Below are 27402 nucleotides of genomic sequence, written 5' to 3'. Positions count from 1 at the left end.
AGTGTGTATATTTGGGTATATATGTGTATATATGTCTTAGTATTACTGGACCTCAGTGTGTATATTTGGGTATATATGTGTGTGTGTGTGTGTACATATGTCTTAGTATTACTGGATCTCAGTGCTGCATTCAACACGGTTGACCATCACATACTACTAGACAGCCTAAAAGTCTGGGTAGGACTCTCTGGTGCAGCACTTAACTGGTTTGAATCCAACTTGAAGGCCCGACAATACTTTGTGTCTGTAGCTAATTACACATCAGAGCTCACTAGGATGACATGTGGTGTTCCCCAAGGTTCAATACTGGGGCCTCTTCTGTTCAACATCTACATGCTTCCACTGGCTCAGATTATGAAAAATGCTGCTGGTTTATAAACCACTGACTGGTTTAGGGCCAGGTCAGGTCAGGTATGGGGATATGCGCCAAGGCAGCGCATTGCTGCGTCCACCTTCCGACGGTACTCCCGGTGTCTCCGTATGGCCATCCTCCAGGCGGACACTCGTCCGGGTGGGGGCCCGGTCAGCCTTAGGGAATCGTGCCACATGCCCGTAGTGCCGCAGCTGGCGCTCTTGTATAATGCAGGTAACATAACACATCCGAGGTTTTAGGACTAAATACATTTGTGATCTGCTGCTAACTAATGAACCATCCCGACCACTCAGGTGGTCTGGGACTGGTATACTTTCTGTTCCAAGCGTTCAGTTTTTCTGCTCCACATATCTTGAACAAAGTCCCTGAAAGCTGCAGGTCTTCAGAGACTCTTAGGGACCCTCAGCTCCTTCAAATCCAGATTGAAGACATTTCTGTTTGCTGCTTTAATTAAAGATTCAAGGATACTAATCAATTTCTGCATTTACCTAGTGCATTTTTTTATAGCTTTTTAATGTTTTACTGGCTGTTTTTTATGTTTTTTATAAATATTTTACTGAATGTACTTCTTTTGTATTATGTTGTAATGCTTTTAATGGTTTATGTGAAGCACTTTTCTTGCTTTGTAGTTGAAATGTGCTATACAAATAAACATACTCTCCTCATTACGTAAGTCTTTCTTGGCAGCAAAGGGTTATTTCTGCTATTAGTCCTACTGTATCGCTATCAGCAGCTGTAAATGTTCAGTTAACATTTACTATAGGAAAAACAAACACAACTTCCTCAACAATGTTTTATGAAATATTGACCAGGGATACAACATGCATCTACTTTGTGTGCCAATGTCCAAACTCTTTTACCGAGGTGCTGTTTGGAGGGCCTGGGAGGAGGCAGTGGTGGAGGAGGGGGGTTGCGGTGTACATTGGTGCTGAGGCCGACACACCAACACTGCCTGCTGCTCCATGACTGACCAGGAGGACACGTTCTGTTGGCGATTGGACACCTTCAACAGAGAGACAGAGATACAAAGAAGTAAAGACACAAGAGACGTTCTTGCTTGTTCCCTCACATCCCCAGAGGTGGTTAAATGATTGTATGCAATAAAAAATCACACATCCTTCACATGTTCCCCATTGAAGGTTTTTCCTCTTTCAATTTAATATGTGTAGAGATTTTAAAGCCCTTTATGATTTTTCATGATTTTGGGCTATACAAAATAAATGTAATTGAATTGAGTGTTGGTTTATCGGATCCTATCTAGAGACGTTGTAGACATATTTCTGATATTGTAAAGGTTGAATCACAAGCTTCCAGTACTTAGTTCCATATTATATTGCTACCTACCAATGACAATAACCACTTAAAGTGACTGTACACCCTAACAAAAGCTGCCTAATTTTAGAGAAATCAGCCGGAGACATGTATATTCTACTAAAGCCAGTCTGATATTTTTTGGACTTAAATTCAACAGACATTCAAGTACAGAGGGAACCCCATGTTGTTCTCTATCTGTGGGAAATGGTTTGCTTCCAGGTTACTCATAGGAGCCTTATAAGTTGATCAACTACAAGGTTAATAATTATGATAATTACTTGTCAATATTATTTGTTAATTGTTTATTAAACTGTTTTAATGGCCAAATCTCACATTATTTTTTGTCTTCTCTTGCCATTCATTGCTGTCAGTAATATTAAGTCCACACCTTTTATCTATCATTTTAAACGGGGTTGCAGGCTTAATACAGCGACTCTCAATTCATACTCAATGTTGAGCTTTTGTTTTGAAGGGCAACAGCGGAAAATCCAATCTCACAGAGATTGGCTTTTGGAAAAAATGCCAAGAATCAGCGAGTTGCCAAGAATCCTGTCTGTTAACGGCGTAACGTAAACATGGACATGAAGGTACAGGCTACAACATGTATTTATTAATGACTTATTAATGGCAAATTTGTAATTTGTGATTTTGGGGTATACAAAATAAACTGAATTGAAGTGTTCTGTCTCCCTTCCTGTTCACCCTGTACACCACTGACTTTCAGTACAACTCGGGGTCATGCCATCTGCAGAAGTTCTCTGATGACTCTGCAGTGGTCGGGTGTATTATGGATGGATGGGAGGAGTACAGGGCAGTGGTGGATCACTTTGTGGAGTGGGCCGGCAGAAATCACCTGCTTCTGAACGTGGCCAAGACCAGACAGATGGTGGTAGATTTCAGGAGGAAGACTACGGCTCCACAACCGCTGAGAGTTCTGGGTACATGGTGGAGGACGATGTGGACATGGTGGAGGAGTACAGGTTCCTGGGTGTCTCCATCGACAACAGACTGAACTGGAAGGCCAACATCAACACTGTGTACAAGAAGGAGATGAGGCGACTCATTTTCTTGAGGAAACTAGGATCCTTGGATGTGTGCAACAATATGTTGGAGATGTCCTACCAGTCTGTTGGACCAGTGCTCTGAGATGTTGGAGATGTCCTACCAGTCTGTTGGACCAGTGCTCTGAGGTGTTGGAGAAGTTCTACCAGTCTGTTGGACCAGTGCTCTGAGATGTTGGAGATGTTCTACCAGTCTGTTGGACCAATTCAATTCAATTCAGTTTATTTTGTATAGCCCAATATCACAAATTACAAATTTGCCTCAGAGGGCTTTACAATCTGTACACATACGACATCCCTGACCTTTGACCTCACATCGAATCAGGAAAAACTCCCCAAAAATAACCTTTCACAGGGAAAGAAACCTTCAGGAGAGCAACAGAGGAGGATCCCTCTCCCCGGATGAACAGAAGCAATAGATATAATGTGTACAGAATGAACAGCATTACAAAGTTACATAAACACATTACATGAATATGACAATGTATGAAGGGAACTCCAATCCATGAAACAGAAGGAGGTAGAGAGGAGGGGGGGGCGATCAGCAGGGCCAACGTGGGAGGCCGGCTCACCAGGCATCAGACACCTCCAGGTCCAATGGACCCTATGAGACGTGAAGTCACAACGACTCCGGGAGGAAGCAGAGTTAATAAGGTGCAATGGAGAGATGTAAATTCATCCATAAGGAGAGAGAGAAGAGGAGATAGGTGCTCAGTGTATCCTAAAACATCCCCCAGCAGCCTATAAGCCTATAGCAGCATATCAAGGGGCTGGACCAGGGCAAACCTGATTCAGCCCTAACTATAAGCACTATCAAACAGGAAAGTCTTAAGTCTACTCTTAAATGAGGTGACTGTGTCTGCCTCCCGGACTGAAAGTGGAAGCTGGTTCCATAAAAGAGGAGCTTGATAACTGAAGGCTCTTGCTCCCATCCTACTTTTTAGGACTCTAGGAACCACGAGTAGCCCCGCATTTAATGAGCGCAGCTCTCTAGTGGGGCAATATGGTACTACAAGCTCCTTAAGATATGATTGTGCATCACCAATCAAGGCTTTGTAGGTGAGGAGGAGCATTTTAAATTTGATTCTTGATTTTACAGGGAGCCAGTGCAGAGCAGCTAATACAGGAGTAATGTGATCTCTTTTCTTAGTTTTTGTGAGTACATGAGCTGCAGCATTCTATAAGACCGTATAATAAATCACCTCTGGCGAGATTCTCCTCCAATTGAATCAATAATGCACCGCTTTCACTTTATATACTTTATACTCACTTACAATGTATATACTTAGCTGTTTTTTAATTTTTTTATTTTACTTGTTATTTAATTATTTAATTTTCTTAAATGTAATATATCCTGCTCTGATATTTTATTGTATTGTATGTATTGTAACCTTGTTTGCTGCTGATACAAAGAAATGTCCCCCTGGGGATGAATAAAGTATATATCTATTTCAATTCAATAAAATTCTGTTTATTTCGTATAGCCCAAAATCACAAATTACAAACTCCCCTCAGAGGGCTTTACAATCTGTACACATACGACATCCCTGACCTTTGACCTCACATCGGATCAGGAAAAACTCCCCAAAACACTATCTATCTATCTATCTTCAAGCTTTTGCTTTGCGTTTTTGCCAGACACAGCATATTTTCTGCATTTTTTGTTATGCAATAATCAGAAAATGCTGTATTTTTACGAGCAGCTTTCCTTCCTGTATGGGGCTTGATAAATTGTCCAGATTGTGTCCACGTGCTGTCCACTCAATGTGAGCCAGGCCACCTCGGAATGTTATCTGGCTGATCGGATCCCGATGCGAGCCAGATCGGAGCGTACAGACCTGATATTAAATGTGTGAGAGGGAATAGGAGGGTGAAAGAAAAAGATGTGTGAGAGGTAAAGGCAGAGAGACTTTTGGGAAACCGCTGCTGTGTGACTGCTGCATTTCTCTCACTTCACCTAACGTGAAACATACGAGTGCTTCATGCTGACGTTTGTGTGTTCTTACATGTTGGATGATTTGTGGATGATAAATTCTCCAATGTGTTTCCTTTAGCATGCATAATCTGACACGCAGTGCTGAATGCCACTGTTATGTGTGTGTGCGTGAGTGTAGATATAGTTAAATACCAGCACGTATCAACATTCCTCTGAAGTCACAAGTGGTGACTGTCTGTCGGTCTCTCTCTCATTCCATATTGAACAGGTCTACACTGTCTTCCCCCATTTGAGGTTTGATTGCCACTCTTTTCATACGTCGTCTCACTGTGTCCTCTTCCTCTGTTGGGGTCTTATGGCATCGACTGGAGAATTAGTCACACATTGTTTCATATGTTCCTAAACCCAACTTGTGGATTCACAACGTTATCCGTGTGTTTCTGTAACCGTGATATGAAACATATTCTATGTTCAGAAATGTAGCTATTCAGCATATCCCGTAGTTTGCAGGAATGTACAATGTCAACATTTCTTTGAGATATTTGCACTCAGAAACCGAAACTGATTCCCAACCTGAAGGACCTGCCCTCCACCGTTTTCTGGCGGAGAACCAGGACCTAAACTGCTTCACATTCAGCTGCAAAACCGCCAATGAAGCAGCAATCCTGGGGTCACCAAACGGAGACCCTCTCCACTCCTAAACGGCACATCCTGTTCACAAAGATCACCAACTTAACAGGAGGCAAGGGACAGCCTTGGCAAACTCCCCCTGAGAACTCCTGTGTGGTTTTGGCGTACAGTGCTCTGTTCTTTACTTATGGATGAATTTACATCTCTCCAGTGCACCTTACTAACTCTGCTTTCTCCCCGGAGTCTTTGTGACTTCACGTCTCATAGGGTCCATTGGACCTGGCGGTGTCTGATGCCTCCTGCCTGGTGAGCCGACCTCCTGCCGTGGCCCTGCTGATGCCCCCACCCTCTCTACCTCCTTCTGTTTCATGGATTGTGGAGGTCTGGATCGTGGTCCATGCCTACTACGAATTTTCCATACATTCTGTCATATTCATTGAATGGTTTTATGTAACTCTGTAACGCTGTTCATCTGTACACATGACATCTATTGCTTCTGTCCATCCGGGGAGAGGAATCCTCCTCTGTTGCTCTCTTGAAGGTTTCTTCCCTTTTTTCCCCGTGAAAGGGTTTTTTCTATTTCTTGGAAGTTGTTCCTGATCTGATGTGACGTCCTGGCACAGGGATGTCGTATGTGTACAGATTGTAAAACCCTCGGAGGCAAATTTGTAATTTGTGATATTGGGCTATACAAAATAAACTGAATTGAATTGAATTGTAGCGCCTTCCAGAGTGGAGGAGTTGGAACAGCTTGTGTCCAGGGTTTGAAGGTCTGCAGTGATCTTTCCAGCAAGTTTCTGTACAAGTCCAGGATGGAACAATAGTTCTCTCTGCAGACCTGACTATCCGTTATAGTCTGTCTAGTCTGTTTGGTGGCAGATCCAAACCACACAGTGATGGAAGCACAGAGAACAGACTGGATGATGGCGGAGTAGAACATGATCAGCAGCTGCTGAAGTACAACCTCTGCTGGGCCTTTTTCCGGATGGTGTTGATGTTGGAGGCTCACTTCAGGTCCTGGGAGATGGTGGATCCCAGAAACTTGAAGGTCTCCACCGGACACAGTGCTGTTGAGTATGGTGAGGTAGGGTAGTGTTGGGGGGCTTCTCCACAGTGTTGGGCTTGTTCAGCTCCAGGTTGTTCTGACCACACAGAGGACGTGCTGTTCAACTGTTCAACTGTACGCAGACTCATCACCGGTCCTGATGAGGCCGATGACCGTTATGTCGTCTGCGAACTTCAGGAGTTTAACAGACAGGTCCCCTGAGGTGCAGTTGTTGGTGAAGAGGGAGAAGAGCAGTGGGCAGAGCACACATCCCTGGGGGGTGCCAGTGCTGATAGTCCGGGTGCTGGATGTGGTTTTTCCCAACCTCACTTGCAGCGTCCTGTCTGTCAGGAAGTTTGTGATCCACAAACAAGTGGAGTCTGGCACGGTGAGCTGGGAGAGTTTATGTACCTCCGATGGTGTTGAAGGCTGAGCTGAAGTCCAAAAACGGGACCCTTGCATATGTCCCTGGGGAGTCAAAGTGTTGCAGCACATGGTGCAGTCCCATGTTAACTGCATCACCCACCAACCTGTTTGCACGGTAGGCAAACTGCAGGGGGTCCAGCATGGGGCCTGTGGTGTCCTTCAGGCGGGTTAACACCAGTCTTTTCAAGGGCTTGTCAAACCTGCAGTAGAAGACATTCAGGTCGTCAGCCCGTCGGTGATTGTCCTCAGTGCGGGGGGGTGGTCTCCTGTAGTTCGTGAGTACTTCCAGGTTTCTCTAAACTGACGAGGGGTCGTTGCCTGAAAACCTTTTTCCAGTTGTTCAGTGTAGCTCTTCTTAGCTACCTTGATCTCCCTCGTCAGCGTGTTCCTGGCCTGGTTGTACAGAATCCTGTCCCCACCTCTGTAGACCTCCTCTTTAGCCCGACGAAGCTGCCTGAGTCTTTCAGTGAACCAGGGTTTATTGTTGTATGTGCAGAAGGTTTTAGTCGGCACACACGTCCTCACAAAAACTGAAGTATGATGTCACAGTGTCAGTGAGCCCATCCAGGTCAATAGCAGCATCCTCAAAAACACTCCAATCAGTGGAGGCAAAGCAGGACTGTAGCTCCAGCTTGGCCTCATTGGTCCATCTCCTCAGAGTCTTCACCACAGGCTTTGCAGGTTTTAATTTCTGCCTGAAGAAACGGGAGGAGATGAATCAGACAATGATCAGAGAGTCCCAAAGCTGCAGGAGGGACTGAGCAATATGCATCCTTTAGCACAGTGTAGCAGTGGTCCAGTGTGTTTTTGTCCCTGGTGCTACACTTAATATGCTATCTGTATTTTGGCAGTTCTTTGCTGAGGTTTGCTCTGTTGAAGTCCCCAAGAACAATGAGCAGGGAGTCTGGGTCTTTGTGCTCCATGTTGGTGATGTAAACACCGGCCAGTTGGAATGAGGAAAAATCACAGCATGCACGTATACACTCAAGAACATACCAACATCTCATGGCTCTGTGAAGTTAATCAAGAGCCCCTCACCCCCCCCACACACACACAACACTGTATGTACACTTAGCACAGGAAGCAGAGTCTGTAACAATAGATTCAAACACTTGTGTATGTGCCAATAACAACACCTCAGCTGAAAAAAGGAAAAGGCTGCTCCTGTACGCCGCACACACGCAAACACACACACACAGAGAGAGCTCTGAGGAGACAGGCGTCAGACAGAGGTCATCTTTGGGTCTGAATACTTGTTGCAAGGCTGACAGAACGGTCTGCAGGTTGTGTCTGTATGTGTGTGTGTGTGTGTGTGTGTGTGTGTGTGTGTGTGTGTGTGTGTGTCTGTATGTGTGTGTGTGTGGGGGGGGGTGTGTGAGTGTGTGTGTGTGTGTCTGTATGTGTGTGTGTGTGGGGGGGGTGTGTGAGTGTGTATGTGTGTGTGTGTGTGTGTCTGTATGTGTGTGTGGAGGGGGGGGGGGGGGTGAGTGTGTGTGTGTGTGTGTATGTGTGTGTCTGTATGTGTGTGTGTGTGGGGGGGGGGTGTGAGTGTGTGTGTGTGTGTCTGTATGTGTGTGTGTGTGGGGGGGTGTGTGAGTGTGTATGTGTGTGTGTGTGTGTGTCTGTATGTGTGTGTGTGGGGGGGGGGGGTGTGAGTGTGTGTGTGTGTGTGTCTGTATGTGTGTGTGGGGGGGGGGCGTGTGTGTGTGTGTATGTGTGTGTCTGTATGTGTGTGTGTGTGTGTGTGGGAGGGGGGGGGGTGTGGGGGGGGGTGAGTGTGTGTGTGTGTGTGTGTGTTCGACAGAGACAGAATGATGCAGTGAGTACGAGTGCTTACTCCGGCAGGGATCTCCTGATAATGCTGTGAACTTGTTTGTAGACGTCCAGTTTGGACAGGCAGCTGCACTGCGTGTGGTTGGCCACACTGATGGTCACCGGCTTGGTGCCTTGGGTGATCGGCACTGTGATCTCAAACAGCTGCAGAAAGAGCAAAGGAGAGAAGAGTCAGAGAGAGACAAGGTGAGTCAAGACAAAGGACAAAAAAGGATAGTGAAGTGCACCAAGAGGAAGGCCGTGCACTGTCCGTATGTTCCCTCAGGTGAGCAGGACAGGTTGTCTCAGAGGGCTCCACAAGTTCCTATTTAATCCAGTTGACCATCTTTTTACAATCAGAAATTCTTGTTTTCTGTGCCACCATATTACAGCAGACATTCATCTTGTTGCCGTCTTCTGAACCAAACTTTAATGAACTGTGGATAAAAGCAATGTCTGCAGGTTGAAGAACGTATAACACAAGTGAAGCAGAGTGACATGCTCTCACTCCCACAATTCCCAGGGACAACGGGACCCGTTTACAAGGGTCTTTGCAAAATAAAGGCAAGGCACGTTTATTTGTATAGCACATTTCATTTAAAAAACAAGGCAATTCAAAGTGCTTCACATTAAACCATTAAAAGCATCAACACATAATGCAAAAGAAAACAAGATTTAAAAAGAATTAAGAACATTCATTAAAACATTTAAAACAGTCAAAAAGCAAGAAATAGAAGTTGCAATGCAGTTAAAAAAAATGAAATGCACTAGGTAAATGCAGAAATTGAATATCCTTGAATCTGTACATGCTGTTCATTCTGTACACATGACATCTATTGCTTCTGTCCATCCGGGGAGAGGGATCCTCCTCTGTTGCTCTCCTGAAGGTTTCTTCCCTTTTTTGCCTGTCAAAGGTTATTTTTGGGGAGTTTTTCCTGATTCGATGTGAGGTCCTGGGACAGGGATGTCGTATGTGTACAGATTGTAAAGCCCTCTGAGGCAAATTTGTAATTTGTGATATTGGGCTATACAAAATAAACTGAATTGAATTGAATTGAATTGAATTTTTCAATTAAAGCAGCAAACAGAAAAGTCTTCAATCTGGATTTAAAGGAGCTGAGGGTCCCTAAGAGTCTCTGAGGGTTTCTGCAGACCTGCAGCTTTCAGGGACTTTGTTCCAGATATGTGGAGCAGAAAAACTGTACGCTCTCCATGTTTAGTTCTGACTCTTGGAACAGAAAGTAGACCAGTCCCAGACCACATGAGGGGTCTGGATGGTTCATAAGGTAGCAGCAGATCATAAATATATTTAGGCCCTAAACCATTCAGTGCTTTATAAACCAGCAGCAGGATTTTAAAGTCAATTCTTTGTTGGACAGGAAGCCAGTGCAAAGACCTCAGAACTGGAGTGATGTGATCCACTTTCCTGGTCTTAGTGAGGACTCGAGCTGGAGCGTTCTGAAGGACTTTTTACAGAGACCTGTGAACGCACCATTACAGTAGTCAAGTCTACTGAAGATAAACACATGGACAAGTTTCTCCAACTCCTGTTGAGACATAAGTCCTCTAATTTATATATTCTTCTGGTGATAGTAGGCTGATTTTGTAATTGTCTTGATATGGCTGTTCAGGTTAAGGTCTGAATCCATAACTACACCTTGATTTCTGGATTGGTTTGTGGTTTTTAACATCAGCGATTGAAGCTGAGCGCCAACTTTCGATCGTTCGTCCTTGGGACCTAAAACAATTACTTGTTTTATCTTTATTTAATTGAAGAAAATGCTGGCACATCCAGTTGTTGATTTCTTTAATGCATTTTGCCAGCCCTTGTATGGGATTATAGTCCCCTGAGGATATAGTTATGTTAATATGTGTGCCGTCTGCATAATTATGATAACACGCTTTGTTGTTTTTCATAATCTGAGCCAGTGGAAATACTGCATCCGAATGTCAAACACTTTCTTCGGCTAAACTAGTTTACGGTTACGCTTTCTCCAGCTGAAGTGCGTGACATTCAGCCCCCATAATTCGGCGTGCATGGCGTAAGTGCAGCGTTCGATTTTCAAACACTTTTATCGGATTGAAATCCGTGAAATGTCACCGGAGAACGGCCGCTCAACATGGAAGTATCGCCTCCAAATGTCGAACACTTTCTTCGGCTAAAGTGGTTTACTGGTACGCGTTTGAGTACTTTCTCCACCCGAAGTACGGGACATCCAGCCCCCCATAATTCGGCGTGCATGGCGTAAAAATTCTTCTCTGCATTGCACCCATCCTTAGTTATTAAGGAGCAGTGGGCTGCAGTGAAGCGCCCGTGGAGCAACTGGGGGTTCAGTGTCTTGCTCAAGGACACTTCAACATGAACTATGGGGAGAGCGGGGATCGAACCGGAGATCTTGTGGTTACGGGACTCTCCCCACTGAGCTACAGCCGACTAATGTATGCACAACATTCAGTGGTGAGAAGTATGCTGATACCATTGTAAAGCTACAGCAGGAATTTGATCACATGTTTGCAGACTTCAAGACACACAGAGACACTTGTCCGATGTTTGCTGACCCCTTATCCTTTGTGCAGCTCACCAGGGGGGACAGATGGGGAGGTGTTTGGTAGGTGTGTTGTGTGGGGGGAGACAGATGAGGTCTTACAAAGCTGGTCTTAGTTAACTGCATAAGTAACATGACAAAAGTTAAGTCATCGTTGACTTTTGGTATCACACAGAACATCTAGATTGTTTACAGTCTAGATGTTTGACTGTCTTCACCAGGACTGAACTCCGGTCATATGATAATATTCTACATGTCAGCTGGAAGTGCCGTAAAAACTGGATACGGTGAACATATGTGTGTGGCACACACATGACATAACAAAATATATTTCAAATCCCTTATGTGAAAGTCCCGGATGCCACTTGATGCCATTCAACTATACTTTGAATGCAGTCAATAAAAGGTAGTCCATCACTAGAAGACATTATTTCACATATTCTTTCAACAAGGAGCCTTTCAACAAGGAGCCTTCAACAATGAGCCTTCAACAAGGAGCCTTTCAACAAGGAGCCTTCAACAAGGAGCCTTCAACAAGGAGCCTTTCAACAAGGAGCCTTCAACAAGGAGCCTTCAACAAGGAGCCTTTTAACAAGGAGCCTTCAACAAGGAGCCTTTCACAAGGAGCCTTCAACTTATAGTTCAACCTGAAGCTTGAATCCATGGGGAAATGAGCACATTTTAAAATGAATACAATGAGCGAGAATGTGAAGGATTACCACTTAAAGAAAATAAAGAGTAATAAGGAGCTGGGCTTTTTCACATGTCACTGATGAAGACACCTACAGACTGCTGTCCAGAAGAGAAGAGAAACCCTGAGAGACACTTCATTCTTTCAATCACAGAGTTGAACAGCATGAATATAAACTAATTAGTCTCAATGACCTATTCAAGCCTCTTAAACAGCTGTGTCTCTCTCCCTCTCATCCTAATGAGGATATCATTAAGGCAGACCTCAGTCTTTGTGACCTGGCAGAGTGCTCACCATGTTTATAGAACACACACACATAAAGAGAGCTGTTTGAAATCACTGTGACCACCAGTGGGTTGAAAAGTTCACCTGGACACATTTCTTAAATTTGTTGTTGGCTTGAAAGTCTATCAAATTCTCCATACGTACACTTCCTCTCTTTGACTAGAACCAAGGCTCTCTTGTTTCGAGGCATCATTTAATTCCTGCAGAAGTGGTTCCCTCCGGGTTCCTCCCACAGTCCAAAGACATGCAGCTCAGGTTACCTGGAGACTCTAAACTGCCCGTTGGTGTCAATGTGAGCCTGAATGGTTCTCTGTCTCTATATGAGCTCTGAGATGAACTGGACACCTGTCCAGGTGACCCCTGTCCAGGTGAACCAAGAGGAGAATGGACTGGAAACTGCTCAAGTGTCTTGTAATTAAAAATAAATACTGAGTCCATACACAAACTGCAGTGTTGCCAGATGTGTTATCTTCTACAAGTAGGCAGAGGAGAATAAAACATGACAAAGTCAATCTTGTTGGGATTTAATGAAAATGTACAAAGGCTCCCCTGTGCTTCATGACCACGGTCTGGAAGTTGAAGCAGGAAGGTTTAGACATGTATTTGTATTCGATGGTGTATTTGAGTTGCAACTCCGTATGTGCTGTTTTTTGTTACAAACATTTAAGAGTGTGGGCCCGTTTATAATGGTCTCATTGGTCTTTGTTCTCAGTATGAAATTAATCGTGTTTTTACACGTGGGCAGGTGCTTTCATGTATGAGCATATTAATATGAAATGTAAGACATATGCATATGTAATATGAACACTGATCTGGTTACATCTGATTTCCACCAAGGTAGTTCGGCATCAAAATCGTCCCCCACACAGTGTGTTTTTAATCCACTCGGTACCATTGGAATCCCTTGTGTTTAGGCAACAAAGGTATGTGGTTAGGTTCAGTAAAAGACCCAGGATTGGGTTAAAATAAGTATAACTCATTCCAGCAGAATTGTGGTGGTTAACACTATTAAATAAATGACAGTAGAATACTTCATATCTGAAGTATGTGTGTAAGTCTGAAGTATATGTGATTGCTGTTATCATTCATAATACAATGAAACACACCTGCTATGAATCATTGAATCCCTGGTCTTTTAGTTTGTTTTATTATTTGTGGTGCTGAATGGAGAGCACCTGTAGAAGGTACACACATATCTCTTAATGTACATTTTCATTACAGCTGTTATGTAGTAACAAAGTCTGTCCATCCATCCATTATCCGTAACCACTTATCCTATTAAGGGTCGCGAAAAGGGGGTGCAGCTGGTCCCAGCAGGCAGGGTAAATGGTAAATGGACCTGTACTTGTATCGATCTTTTCTAGTCTTTCAACCACTCAAAGCTCTTTAACACTATATGACATCACTCACTCATTCACACCCATTCATACACTGATGGAGGAACTACCATGCAATGGGCCACCTGCTCATCAGGACTAACTCAATTTCATAATACAATGGCACAGCTACAGGAGCAATTTATGGGTTAATAGTCTTACCCAAAAACAAAACGACATAGATTAGAGGAGGCGGGGATCAAACTTCTGTTCCTCTGATTGAAGGATGACCCTGCTCTACCACTGAGCTACAGGTGTCCAGGGTACAGCCCTGGACAGGTCACCAGACTACCACAGGGCTGATACAAACATTCACACTCACTTCTACAAGATCATCAATCAACCTGCATGTATTTGGACTGAAGGAGGAAGCAGAGAACCCGGAGAGAACCCACGCTGACCCCTCTTGCTAACCACTGCTACACTGCTTCACCTCAATCCTCACTTGAACTGGAAGTCGGTCTGGTCCGCCATCTTGAAGGCTGCTTTAAAGCTCTTATGTCTGCTAAGGAGCCATGAGCAATGACACAGGAGAGAGCAGCCTTAAGAGAGGTTTTGTAACAGCTGACACACCCCCTAATTGTATATCAGTTATTTGATTGGATGCTGCAGCTGATTGGACTGATCACTACTGATATATTGATAGTTTCATCACAGTAAAGACTGTCGACATATTAAACTCAAGTGTATCACTCCCAAGTTTCACATTAGATCTATTTTCTGATTCACCATCTGTTGAAACAATTGAAAGGGCTATTCCTCTGAGGATCATGAATGTGCTCACAAAGGTTTATGCCAGGTTGCCTGATATTGTTGGTGAGTATGGAAATCGTGGTAGATGGTGACAAAGGAATGGTTAGAAGGTCATTCAGGATTCATTGTCTACGGACCATTAATATATACAGCCAATGTATTTGCCATCTGGCAATTAGTTGTGAAGACATCTCGCTCTGGACCGGAACGTTGGAAGGAGGGACAGGCCAACTGACATTACCATTGTTGGGCCCCATGAAGCAAAAACATCTATATTTCTAATGTAGCATATGTGAGGTATTAAAAGGTAACACAGCCAACTATGACAACATCAGAACACATAATTCACAATATAAAAGAGGGAAAGATGGAACAAACCAGAGGGTTAAAGAAAAGGTGGAACACCTTAGAGTGAAAATAGATTTTAGAGTGCAGGTGTTGAGCTTAAACCCTTATGCAGAGACCAGACAGACATGAACGCTTAAAGACACTTACAGTCTGTCAAATTGTGTAAATTATACAGTTTAGCAAACTTATATTACCTGCTAAGTGTCAAAACCTCTCAACGATTGCCAGCTGCTTCAAGACACTGCCAAAGTAAATCAGCACAATGAAACTTTCAGGATGACGAAACAAAACAGAAGGCCACATTTGGCTCTTCACCTTTCCTTACATCCATTTTGAGATAATCACATTCAAGAAGTCATTACCATTCACTTAAACTTTGGAGTCTACTACATTTGAATGACATACTTAAGCTCATGTAAATCTCTAACTCTGGCCAGTAGTCTGAGATTGCAGCCAAAATTTTTTGGAAAAAACAGCGTAGTGAAAGAATGTGTTGTGTAACCTCAAGAAGACTGATCGGCTCTCTTACTGCTGCCAGGCCAAAGACAAGCAGTCTCAACCTTGGCCTCATGTTGTCTTACCTAAACTAAAGGGTGGTATGCTGTATGAAGTAACTTCAACCTTTAGTCCAAGAATCATTCAAACACCTTTGTGTAATTTTCTAAATGTGCAACAAGGCTGACTTTTTAGTCTGCTATTTAAAAGACTTTTTGAAGATGTTTGCTTTTCTGATGACAATGGTATGCTCTTTCTATGAAGAACAAAACAACGGTAAAAGATAATTTTCAGCCACCGATATACCAGTGAATAGGGCCGGACCCAAATATTCAACTATTATTTGTGGGTATTTGGTTTGTAATTTGAGTACATATTCATAACATAAAATGCATCTTATTCACTAACAAACAACAATACAGACAGTAAAAAATTAATGATTCAATTAAACCAAAAGGATAATGGTGTAGTGCTATGCTTTCCATCTCAGCCGAGAGAAATGTGAGGCTGAGTCCCTCCCGAGTCATGTCATGGAGACAAGCCAAGCCAGAGGCCTCGTACAACCCAAACAGGGCTCGGGCTGAAAGAACTGAGCAGAAGCCTCCAGAGGCAGCATTATGCAGGGGGAGGGGCTTCTAATGCAGACATCAGCCTCCAGCTGTTCTGTGGGCGAGGGCCCGCTCACACACAGAGGGGTGAGGAGCACTCTGCAGGTGGAGTCTCCCCTGCAGCCGAAGCTCAGCTGGAAAATATTCACCATTGAAATCTACCGAAACTCCGGAGCCCAGAAAATGGTATTTGGGATCAGCCCTACCAGTCTGACACCCTAACAATCTAATTCTGATCGCATGTCTAATGCTCAACAGCGTTATCAACAGCTATCTCAGTCCTCACAGTGAAAAGACAAAACAACCAATTATATTTTACCTACTTTGTATAACCAACTACTAAAATACACAAATGTAATCCATATGTTAGTCACACTATGTAGGGTTTTCTCACTTTCCCAGAGCACTTTGTAACAGTGAATCTAGCAACTGGTAAATATTGTGTTTTTTTTACTCTAGCTTCTGTCTGTGTCCTCTCTTTCTTCCTTATTGTTTGCAGGAGTCCGGCAGTCCACTAACGTGTTGCTCTCACTAACAATGTTACTCTGTCTTTCTGAAATGAAAGAGGTGCATGCAGGCTGAAATTCAAGTCACATTTAAGTCACACTGGTGTTCTGTCGGGAGATGCAGTGACTTTAACGTCACTGCATCAAGTAAGAGTGGAAGAGCTGTGTGTAGGAAAGGTCTGCAAGCCGCTAAGCTAATTTATTTCGGGAACTTATTTTTCAAGAATGAAGCACTAATTGACAGAAGAAGGATTTATGTTTAGTTTTATAATGGTCTTGTACAGAGGAGGCTCACACAGATACTGATGCTGAAAAGATGCAGCTTCAGACATGTCTGATTGCTTGTATTAATTGATGAAGAAGTAATGCAGTAGTGATACATCGAGACTCGTGCATTCAAATCATTGACAGGAATCTGGAATGGAATGGAATGGTAAGATGGGGCAGGTTACCAAACTGTAAGTAGAAGGTCCCATCATCAAACTACTGAAAAGCAGGAGACAAAAGAGATGTGTGCGTAAGAGATACAGTACGCCCACCTCCAATGCATGCAATGTATTCTATCTGGTTCCAACCTGCATCCAGGTGCACCACAGGTGTGAGCCTGGCCATGAAATTACCAAAGAGGGTGTCTGGCAGCATCGCACACTTGACCATGATCTGTGCCGCATTAGAGAAGAGGGTCATGAAATCATTAAATAAAAAATAGTATTTCCTCTGGGGAGCACTGGCTCGTAACGCTACACACTGTGTGCGAATAATGACTTTGGTGCGCAGTTGTCCTGTTATGTAATCACGAGCGCTGTGCATCATAGGCAACATAAGCAGAGCTGTGTTTGGATGGGTTCTCTACAATGTTATTGAGGCATGTCCTGTCCCCACTGTGTACTCCTCGTCCAGCTGCAGGGAGACGTCACTCCGCGTGATCTCCTTCAGGAGGTGTTTATAGAAAACACGAGTCTACAACATCCAAGGTTTTTTGTGAAACACTGCTCCTGTCAAAAGCAAGCAGCAGCACTTACTGTACACCAGAGTAAACATTGCATCTGATCCAGGATAGCAACATCTAACTAGTGCCTCCACACCTCAGGTACTTTAGCTTCTATTGGAGCTTTGTGCTCAGTTAAGAGCAATTTTATTATATGATGTTCAGTGACTTAGTTTTCAAAAGTTTTCAAAATCTTTTTTAATGTGACGTGGGTTTGCCGGTCTCTCAGCTGCTTGCTCACTGCTTCCAAAAACACAATATTTCCTTTCATAGTGCGTTTAAAATGCCCATAGATGTATGTTTTAATGAAGTTAAAATCCTTCTCTGACATATGAGTCAGGTGGCCTGGCTGGGAGGTTCCAGGAATAGAGCCAACAGCTCTTTGATTGGTGTGCTGCTTGAGCAATATCTTAATAGCTTAAGCACCGAGCACCACCGATGCAAACATAGAGCCTGCCTTCCCTTGTCCTTGTACTATGCAGAACGCGCTGATCCGGGATGCCATGATTGAGCCAGGTCTCTACAAGATTTGGGCAACAATCTCCGATCTCCCGCTGCAGAGTTTTCCCAAGTCCTGTTTCATCCATTCCATTGTCCTGCTACCGGACATCAGCCCGGCGGGATAGTGGAGCAGCTTGGACCTGCTGGTCTGGCTGGTGGTCGGAAGATGCCGTGGACACTGAATGGCAATCCTAGAGCGTTGAGAGGCTGTATGTGCTCCCGTAAAAGGTAACAAAAGATGTTGATGTTCATGGGAGCTACTGCCAGCCATATCACCATGGTAACACGGTCAAATGGTGTTATATTGAAAGTAAATTCATATCTCAAAATAACCTCATAATTGATTTAATATTTAACAGTAACACATTAAGGAACTTTTAGGGCCAGTTTAAGCCCAAGCAGCCCTTTAAAAGGGGACTTGGAAAGACCTGAGCCTAGACCGGGATACACAATGCACTGATCACGAACGAATATAATGATGTTGCACAATATTCTTTCCGGTAAATCTACATATATATATATATATATATATATATATATATATATATATATATGTTCAACAGATATCCTGTGTCTTACTCAAATCATTCTGGTCGTTGAGAGGGGCCGTTCTGGCCAGGGGTGAGGGAGAGACATTCAGCCTATCGGATTCTACGCTTCACATATGACAGTGCCTTTCTCAGACCCTGTTAGAGCCATATATTTTGTTTTAATTACAAATCATGTTATTTGATTTATTGATCTTGATCTAAAGACTTTCCTTTACCATTATATATATATGTTATATTTATATTTGAAATGATGCTTTTCTTTGTGAATTATTTCTATTAAGCTGATGAGGATCAGCTGGTATAAGAGGAAGGGGCGGGACTGAGTCTCGGGTTGTATTTTTGTTATCTAGAACGGGACATCGGCACAGTCTGTGACCTCACGTTATAGCTGATAGACTTATGATTTTGTTAAATTTGATAGAAAAGGGAAAATAAATCGACAAAATGTTGGAAATCGAATCAACGTCTCGAGAGTCATTATATGAGCGCCCGACTGGAGGGAAACCACGGAGCAACCGGGTTGGGTTGGATTCAGGGGTACGTTGCCCGGGTGGTGCAGAGATGTCGTCCGCAGGTCGGCGTTCCTCTCGGTTGAACCTGAGGCAGTCCGTCCGGGTGGGCACTTGGAACGTCCTGTTACTTCGATCACCTGCCTCTGTTAGCTTCGGAGCTGACCAGGTTGGGCATTGGCATAGCGGCTCTCTCTGAGGTGAGGCGGCCTGGAATTGGAGAGATCAGCGTGGATGGATACACCTACTACTGGTCTGGCCGCTCCGATGGCTACCATACCCAGGGAGTGGCTGTGGCCGTTGCCAATCGGTTGGCTCCGATGGTGGCGGAGGTCACTCCTGTCAACGAGCGTATCATGAGGCTGAGAATTACCCATTCTTTAGGGGTGATATCTCTGGTCTCTGTATGCTCCGACCGGGGTGAGTGATGATTCCGTGAAGGAGGCAATCTACGCCAAACTCAATTCGGTGATTGATGGTTGTCCACGAAGGGACACCCTCCTTGTCCTGGGAGACTTCAATGCGTCGTCCGGAACTGACAGAGTTGGCTACGAAACATGTGTCGGTCCCCATGGCTCTGGGCTAAGGGATGAAAGCGCCTCTATGCTCCTTGACTTTGCTAAAGGTCGAGGGCTTAGGATCGCTGGATCTTGGTTCGAGCGTTCTAAGCCACGACACTGGACTTGGTATTCAAACACTGGCACCGTGGCAAAGGAGATCGACCATGTTCTTGTGGATGGTCGTTGGAGACTGCTGCAGAACTGCAGAGTCTTTCGGAGTGCTCAGTTTCTCTGCAGTGATCACAGGCTTGTCGTGGCGACTCTTGGGCTGCGACTCTTGGGCTGCGACTCTTGGGCTGCGACTCAAGTCCGCGAGGTCATCGGCTTCCAGGCAAACTCGCTTGGATGTTGGTAGGCTCCGGGACGAGGGGGTAGCTGAGGAGTTTGCCCGCAGGCTTGGGGACGGTCTTGGGGACGGTCTTGGAGGGCTGGGTGCTTCGGGTGGCCCTGAGTAACAGTGGACGGGCTTCAAGACTAAAACTCTGGAAGTGGCGGCCGAGTGCCTTGGAGTTTTGCGTGGGTCGAGGAGAGGGTTTCTCTCTTCGGGGATGTGGCAGTGGGGTGTGGTTAGACTCAGCTGTAGAGTGGGTGGAGTGGGGGTGTGGTTCAGGGAACAGTGCCGGGATGATGTCTAATCAGTCTCAGCTGGTGCTGAGGGTTAATCAGCCTCAGCTGGGGTTAATCTGGCTGTCTCTCCCCAAATAAGAGCAGGAGGGACTGAGAGGGGAGGGGGAAGCCGAAGCTGTCACGGAGCCTGTATTTGTTTGTGGCGAATAAAGAGCATTTGAAACTACCTCAAGCTGTATTGCTGCCTCTGTTAAAGTGCGCAGCGGCTCAAGGATGCCGCCACCAGATAGCTACAACCCGGGGGTCCAGGAGCGGCACAGGAGGTGGTGGAAAAAGTCGTCCTCGAGCAGTTTGTGGGCGGATTGCCGTCCGGAACCTCGGCGTGGCTGCTGGGAACCGCCATCACCTTGGCGGAGGACCACCTGGCCGTTCATTCCCCTGGGCAGGGGGACAGCAGTCTAATGCCGGCTTCGTTCCGGCCAACACCTGCCCCACGGAGGAGGCTATCCACACAGCCACTGTCGGGGTCGACGCCGGCACAGTGTCCGGCACCCCTCCCGTGGGTCCCCGAGCCACCGACCGCAGCCAGCACCGGCACTCTTCCTGACCTACAGGGGGATTCTCGAACACCAGGGCAGGAGTGTTGGAGGTGTGGGCAGCCCGGGCACTTCCGGAGGGAGTGTCCGCGGATGTAGGTGGGCCAGGTGATTCGGGTTGCCGGCTCTCCAACACCTTCCCCCGGTCCGGGAGCGACGTACCGCGTTACGGTAAGAATCCAGGGGGGGACACACCAGGCGATGGTGGATTCTGGCTGTACGTAGTCTATGATCCACCAGAGCCTGGTTCGACTCGGGGCATTGATGGAGGCATTGTGGGTGAAGATAATGTGTGTGCATGGGGACGTTCACGAGTATCCTATGGTGTCAGTGGAAATTAGATACGGGGGGAAAAAACATAATGTAAAGGTCGCGGTTAGCTCCCACCTTACGCACCCCCTAATCTTGGGAACGGATTGGCCGGGGTTTAACAAGTTAATGGGACAGGCTGCAGGGGTGCGTTCACGGCCGGCAGGGACATGCGATATCTGCGCTGTGCTCAGTGGCGACGCAAGGTTGTCCGACACTGCAGATGGGGAGGGGGAACCGGCGGAGACTCCTGTGGAGACTCCACCGGCTCCCGAGTTTCACTCCATGGAAGATTTTCCACTCGAGCAGTCTCGCGACGATACTCTACGCTCAGCCTTTGACCAAGTGATACGAATTGATGGTCAGTTGGTGCGCCCTGACGCAGCGCAGTCATATCCGCACTTTTCATTGATTAGGGACAGACTGTACAGAGTGAGCCGTGACGCTCAGACGGGAGAGGAAAGCACTCAGTTGCTGGTGCCGAAGAGCCGCCGGGAAATGATTTTCCAGGCGGCTCATTATAACCCGATGGCTGGTCACATGGGATACGATAAAACACTAGACCGGATAATGACCCGATTTTATTGGCCGGGCATCCGGGCGGATGTGCGCCGTTGGTGTGCGTCCTGCCCGGAGTGTCAATTGGTAAATCCCCCGGCCATTCCGAGGGCGCCTTTGGGCCCTCTGCCGTTAATGGAGGTTCCGTTCGAGCGAATCGGCATGGACCTTATCGGGCCATTTCACCGGAGTGCACGCGGATATCGCTTTGTGTTAGTCCTGGTGGATTACGCAACACGATATCCGGAGGCGGTGCCGTTGCGCAACATTTCTGCAAAGAGTGTCGCGCAGGCGCTGTTTCAGGTCATCTCCCGAGTCGGAATCCCGAAAGAGATTCTGACTGACCAAGGCACCCAGTTCATGTCACGAACACTGAGAGAACTTTACGGGTTACTGGGCATCAAGTCTATTCGGACCAGTGTGTACCACCCACAGACAGACGGTCTGGTGGAGCGTCTGAATAAGACTTTAAAGTCCATGATCCGTAAATTTATTAGCGAAGATGTGCGTAATTGGGATAAATGGCTTGACTCTCTGTTGTTTGCAGTGCGGGAGGTCCCCCAGGCCTCCACAGGGTTTTCTCCCTTTGAACTTTTGTTCGGCAGGACTCCGCGAGGGGTGCTCGACCTTATTAAGGAAAACTGGGAGGTACGGTATCTGGGGTACCACTTGGGCGCCGGGCAGGTGCGCCCTCAGGTAGACAAGACTGCCGCCATTGCCGCCTGCCCGCCACCCAAGACAAAAAAAGAGGTGAGGCAGTTTTTGGGGCTGGCGGGCTATTACAGACGGTTCATCCCAAACTTTGCAGAGCTGACCAGCCCCTTGACTGACCTCACCCGGAAAGGTGCCTCAGATCCGGTCCAGTGGACGGAGCAGTGCCAGTTGGTGTTCGAGAAGGTAAAGCAAGCTCTCTGTGGGGAACCACTCCTTCACACACCTAACTTTTCTCTTCCTTTTACTCTGCAGACTGATGCGTCGAACAGAGGGCTGGGGGTCGTTTTGTCCCAGCAGGTAGAGGGGGTTGACCGTCCAGTCCTGTACATCAGCCGGAAGCTTTCAGAGAGGGAGGCCAGGTACAGCACGGTGGAGAAGGAGTGCCTGGCCATCCGGTGGGCAGTCGACTCCCTGCGCTACTACCTCCTGGGACGCTCATTCACCCTCTGGTCGGACCATGCCCCGCTGCAGTGGCTCCACCGCATGAAAGATACCAACGCCCGGATCACTCGGTGGTATCTGGCCTTACAGCCTTTTAATTTCAAGGTGATCCATAGGCCGGGGACGCAGATGGTCGTGGCCGACTTCCTCTCCCGCTCTCATGGGGGGGAGGGGGGGGGAGTGGGTTAGGCCAGATGGCACCCTGGCCTAAGACGGGCGGTGGAGGTATGTGGCAGTGGGGTGTGGTTAGACTCAGCTGTAGAGTGGGTGGAGCGGGGGGGTGGTTCAGGGAACAGTGCCGGGATGATGTCTAATCAGTCTCAGCTGGGCTGAGGGTTAATCAGCCTCAGCTGGGGTTAATCTGGCTGTCTCTCCCCAAATAAGAGCAGGAGGGACTGAGAGGGGAGGGGGAAGCCGAAGCTGTCACGGAGCCTGTATTTGTTTGTGGTGAATAAAGAGCATTTGAAACTACCTCAAGCTGTGTTGCTGCCTCTGTTAAAGTCTGCGACTCACCGGGTGACAGGGAAACCTGTTACAGGGGAAGATGGGAATCATTGAGGAGAGTCGCAGGGCTAGACTTGGCGGCAGAGCTGGTCTGTATCGGGAGCTAAAACGTGCAACTACGTGCTGTGAGGAATGACAAAGAGGCATATGTGCGAGGAATCTGTTAGACGGTCGAGGGTCATCTCTGGTCGAGCGACTCTCGCCCCGCCTTCAGAGGAATCCGTGCATTACGTGCCTCCAAACCTTCTCCTCGCAGTACTGCGGTGAGAGCGGCTGATGGTGGACTCCTGTCGGAAGAGTCTGAGGTCAGAGCCCGCTGGCCCGAATACTTTGAGCGTCTTTACCAGGCGGACGCTCCGTCTTGTGGATTGGACGATATGGATACTGTGCCTCTGCCTGCGGACCCCCCGATCGACTGTGCGCCACCTTCACTTGCTGAAACGTGAGCTGTGGTCAAGCAGTTGAAAGGGGGTAAGGCGGCTGGAGTGTGCGGTATCCATTCTGAACTCCTCAGGGCTGGAGGTGATCCAGCACTTGTGTACATGCATGCAGTCCTGTGCTCTGTTTGGAGTACGGAGATCTTCCCAACCGACTGGAAGAGGGGCCTTGTGGTCCCTCTCTGGAAGGGGAAGGGTGATCGCCGGGATTGCAACAACTACAGGGGTGTGACGCTGCTCTCTGTACCAGGCAAGGTTCTGGCGAAGATAATTCAACAGGATTCGCCAGCACCTGCTCGCGCACCAGCGCCCGGAGCAGTCTGGCTTTACACCAAAGAGATCAACGATAGACTGTATTCTAGCGCTTCGTCCTCATTGAGCGCCTGCGTGAGTTTCGGCGGGGCCTGCTTGCAGCCTAAGTTGATCTCCGTAAGGCGTTTGACTCGGTGAACCGGGCCGCTTTATGGCGGATCCTTGAGCTGCGCGGAGATCCCCCAAAGCTCTTAACCCTGATATCCAATATGTACTCCGGGGCTGTGAGCACGGTGAGGTGTTAAGACACTATCTCTGACCTCTTCCCAGTAAATACTGGGGTGCGTCAGGGATGCATCCTAGCACCCACGCTGTTCAACGCGTGTATGGACGGGATACTTGGGAGAACGTCGGTGGCAAGTGGCTGCAGGGTTTCGTTTGGTAATGACAGATTTTCAGATCTGGACTTTGCCGACGATGCAGTCATCTTCGCGGACTCATTGGATGTTCTCACTGGGGCCCTTGTGTCGCTGGGTGAGGAGTCGGAACCGCTGGGACTGCGAATCTCCTGGATCAAGACCAAGGTTCAGGCATTCAATGATGTCTTGGCTGTCGGGTCTGTTCCTGTGTGTGGCGAGAATGTAGAGATCACGGAGACATTCACTTACCTAGGCAGTGTTGATGGACTCACTGGATGAGGGTGTGTGGCGTTCTCGGCATTTGTGCAAGAGGACAAAGGTCAGAGTCTTTAGGTCGCTGGTATTGCCTGTCTTACTCTATGGGTGTGAGACTTGGACGCTAACCAGTGACCTGAGGCGAAGACTGAACTCCTTTGGTACCATGTCTCTCCGAAGGATCCACGGGTATCGCTGGTCAGATTTTGTACCTAATGAGCGTTACTCCGGGAGACTGGGATGAGGTATGTTACCTGCATTAAACGAGAGCGCCAGTTGCTACACTACGGGCATGTGGCACGATTCCCTGAGGCTGACCCTGCCCACAGGATTCTCTCTTTGAGAGACCCTGTTTGGTGGAGGAGACCTAGGGGTTGCCCATGTGCCTCGTGGCTTCGCCAGGTTGATCGTTACTTCGGTGGATTGGGCTGGGACGAGTGTCCTGGAGGATGGCCATACGGAGACCCCGGAAGTACCGTCGGAAGGTGGACGCAGCAACACGCTGCCTTGGCGCATGCCCCCATACCTGACCTGAGAGATAATCAATAAACTGTTATCCTGAGGCCAAGCGATGGCTGAAGAGAGTGCTAAAATGGAAAATGAATTAAAAACTCTGTGCAAAGCGCAGAGGGAAACTGGGCGCTTGCACACGTAAAATGAATCAACTCAGAACATTGCTTGCTGGTGGAGGAAATACTGAAAAAGTGTTAAGTGATGTGGATCAATTTAAGATGACACTCAATGAATTTAAAGAGGCGGTCCAAAGGCTTTTACCTGCTGAAATAAAGGAACATGAGACAATGGACTGGTATGAGCCTAAAATGGAGACATTTAGGAATTTCTTATTGGAAGTGGTTTCAAATGAAACTTTTGATCCATCAGATCCTCAGAGGCTTGTTGAACCTCATGATAGTATTTCCAATGTATCTAAACGGACGAGGCAATCAGCAACCTGTTCATCAGTACTTTCAGAACGCCTTAAAATAGCCACGGAAAAAACTGTACTACAAGTACGTATGTCTGCATTAAAACAGAACCAGGCTGTGGAAATGGAGTAAAACAGATTACAGGCTGAGTTGGAGAGAATTGAACTGGAGGCGGATATAGCGGCCTCTGAAGCCAAATTAAACGTTTTGGATAGTTTTCATGAAACCTCTGAACCTACAGGACCAGTGCAAGATGGCATGAATGAATACTTGGGCAGGCATAGGCAAGATGGCTCTGAGGATGAATTGGAATCCGACCCTGTTAAATATACAGAATTCGGAGCCATACCTAAAACACCTCTTCAGAGATTATTGAGTCATCATGCACCTGAAGTTGCCAATGCTGGAAGACCTCCAGTGCAGGATCACAGAGGCCCAAGTAGTGATAGTTCTGAGGAAATTGACTCTAGTAGTCACAATAGGGCCCTGCTATCTGTGATCCAGAAACAAAATGAAATTGCATATTTATTAGTGTTGCAGCAGAAACGATCCTCACTTCCCTCCAGACAAATCCCATTATTTGATGGTGAACCTTTAAGTTTACTATCATTTATGGGTGCATTCAAGCATGGTATTGAAGATAAAACAAGTAATGATGAGGATAGACTTTACTACCTTGAACAGTACACTAGTGGCCAACCTAGAGAACTAGTGAGGAGTTGTTTTCATATGAAACCAAATCGAGGCTTAGGTGAGGCACAGAGACTGATGAAGATTCACTTTGGAGATGGAATGAAAATTGCAAATGCCTACATGGAGAAAGCTCTCAACTGGAGCAGTATTAAAGCTAATGATGGAAAGGCATTACATGTCTATGCCCTTTACCTTAGAGGATGTTGCAATGCTATGAAAGAGTTAAAAGCAATGGAAGAACTGGATCTTGTATCTACTTTAAAGCTCATCTTAGCAAAGCTGCCATATGGACTGAGAGAAAAGTGGAGAACTACAGCATATGAGCTTCTGGAACAAAACCAGGAGAGGGCCAGATTCTCTAACCTTGTGGTTGCCTAACGAGGGGACATATGAGCAAAACTTGTAAAAAGAAGAATGACTTGCCAATACTGTCAAAGAATGCACCCTAGTATACTACACATCGGAACAGATTGCAAGTTGGAAATAGTACCAGTACAAGTAAAAGCTTCCATATGCAGCAAAACAATACTAACCTATACATTTCTTGACCCTGGCAGCACAGCAACATTCTGTACGGAGACTTTAATGAGACAACTCAATGCAACAGGAAGAAAGACTAAAGTGCTTCTGTAAACAATGGGTGAAAGGAAATCAGTGAGTAGTTTCAAAATAACTGGACTAACAAGTGGGTGATTTGGATGGGAATAACTTTATTGAGCTTCAAAAGACATACACTCAAACAAAGATACCAGTGACAAAAGGAAACATTTTCTCTCAAACAGATCTCGTCAGGTGGCCTTACTTGAAGGAGATAAAGGTCGAAGTAGTTGATGCGGAAGTGGAACTCCTAATTGGAGTAGATGTCCCAAAGGCAATGGTGGAGCCCTGGCAAATCATAAATAGCCAAGGCAATGGTCCCTACGATGTAAGAACCCTCTTAGGATGGGTGGTAAATGGACCACTCAACACATCTTCAGCTGTGGATAAATTTGGAAGGCCAATGGCATCAGTAAACCGCACTTTGATTGAAACTGGAGACCCTTCTAGTAAACCAGTACCACCACGATTTCCCAGAGAGAGAATATGAGGGGAAACCTCAAATGTCAGTTGAAGACCGCGTTTTCATGAATCTGGTATCAAGTGCTACTTCATTAAGAGATGATCACTATTATTTGCCTTGCCACTTCGTAATAGTGATATCATTATGCCCAACAATTACCATATAGCAGAGCAGCGAGTATACTACCTGGGCTAGGAAGTTTAATAAAGATGCTGTTTATGGCAGAAGAATACAAGAGTTTCATGAAAGATGTAATTGACAAGGCCTACGCGGAGAAGTTACCAGAAAAGGACCTGCATCAGAATGATGGCAAGGTGTGGTATATACCCCACCATGGGGTGTACCACAAGCGAAAAA

General features: G+C 46.3%; 1 protein-coding gene across 1 annotated transcript in view; it reads right to left on the bottom strand.

Moving 5' to 3' along the window:
* The window catches only part of vegfc (vascular endothelial growth factor c), a 102435-nt gene that overhangs the window by 28900 nt on the left and 46133 nt on the right, over positions 1–27402 (bottom strand). The window contains 2 exon segments of the mRNA XM_034539355.1: positions 1234–1376; positions 8623–8762. Coding sequence (XP_034395246.1) covers positions 1234–1376; positions 8623–8762 — 283 coding nt within the window.

This window comes from Cyclopterus lumpus, chromosome 1 (genome assembly GCF_009769545.1).
Source record: "Cyclopterus lumpus isolate fCycLum1 chromosome 1, fCycLum1.pri, whole genome shotgun sequence".
NCBI classification, from domain to species: Eukaryota; Metazoa; Chordata; class Actinopteri; order Perciformes; family Cyclopteridae; genus Cyclopterus; species Cyclopterus lumpus.
The sequence above is the reverse complement of the archived record's forward strand: the minus strand, read 5'-3'. Positions and strand labels throughout refer to the sequence as shown.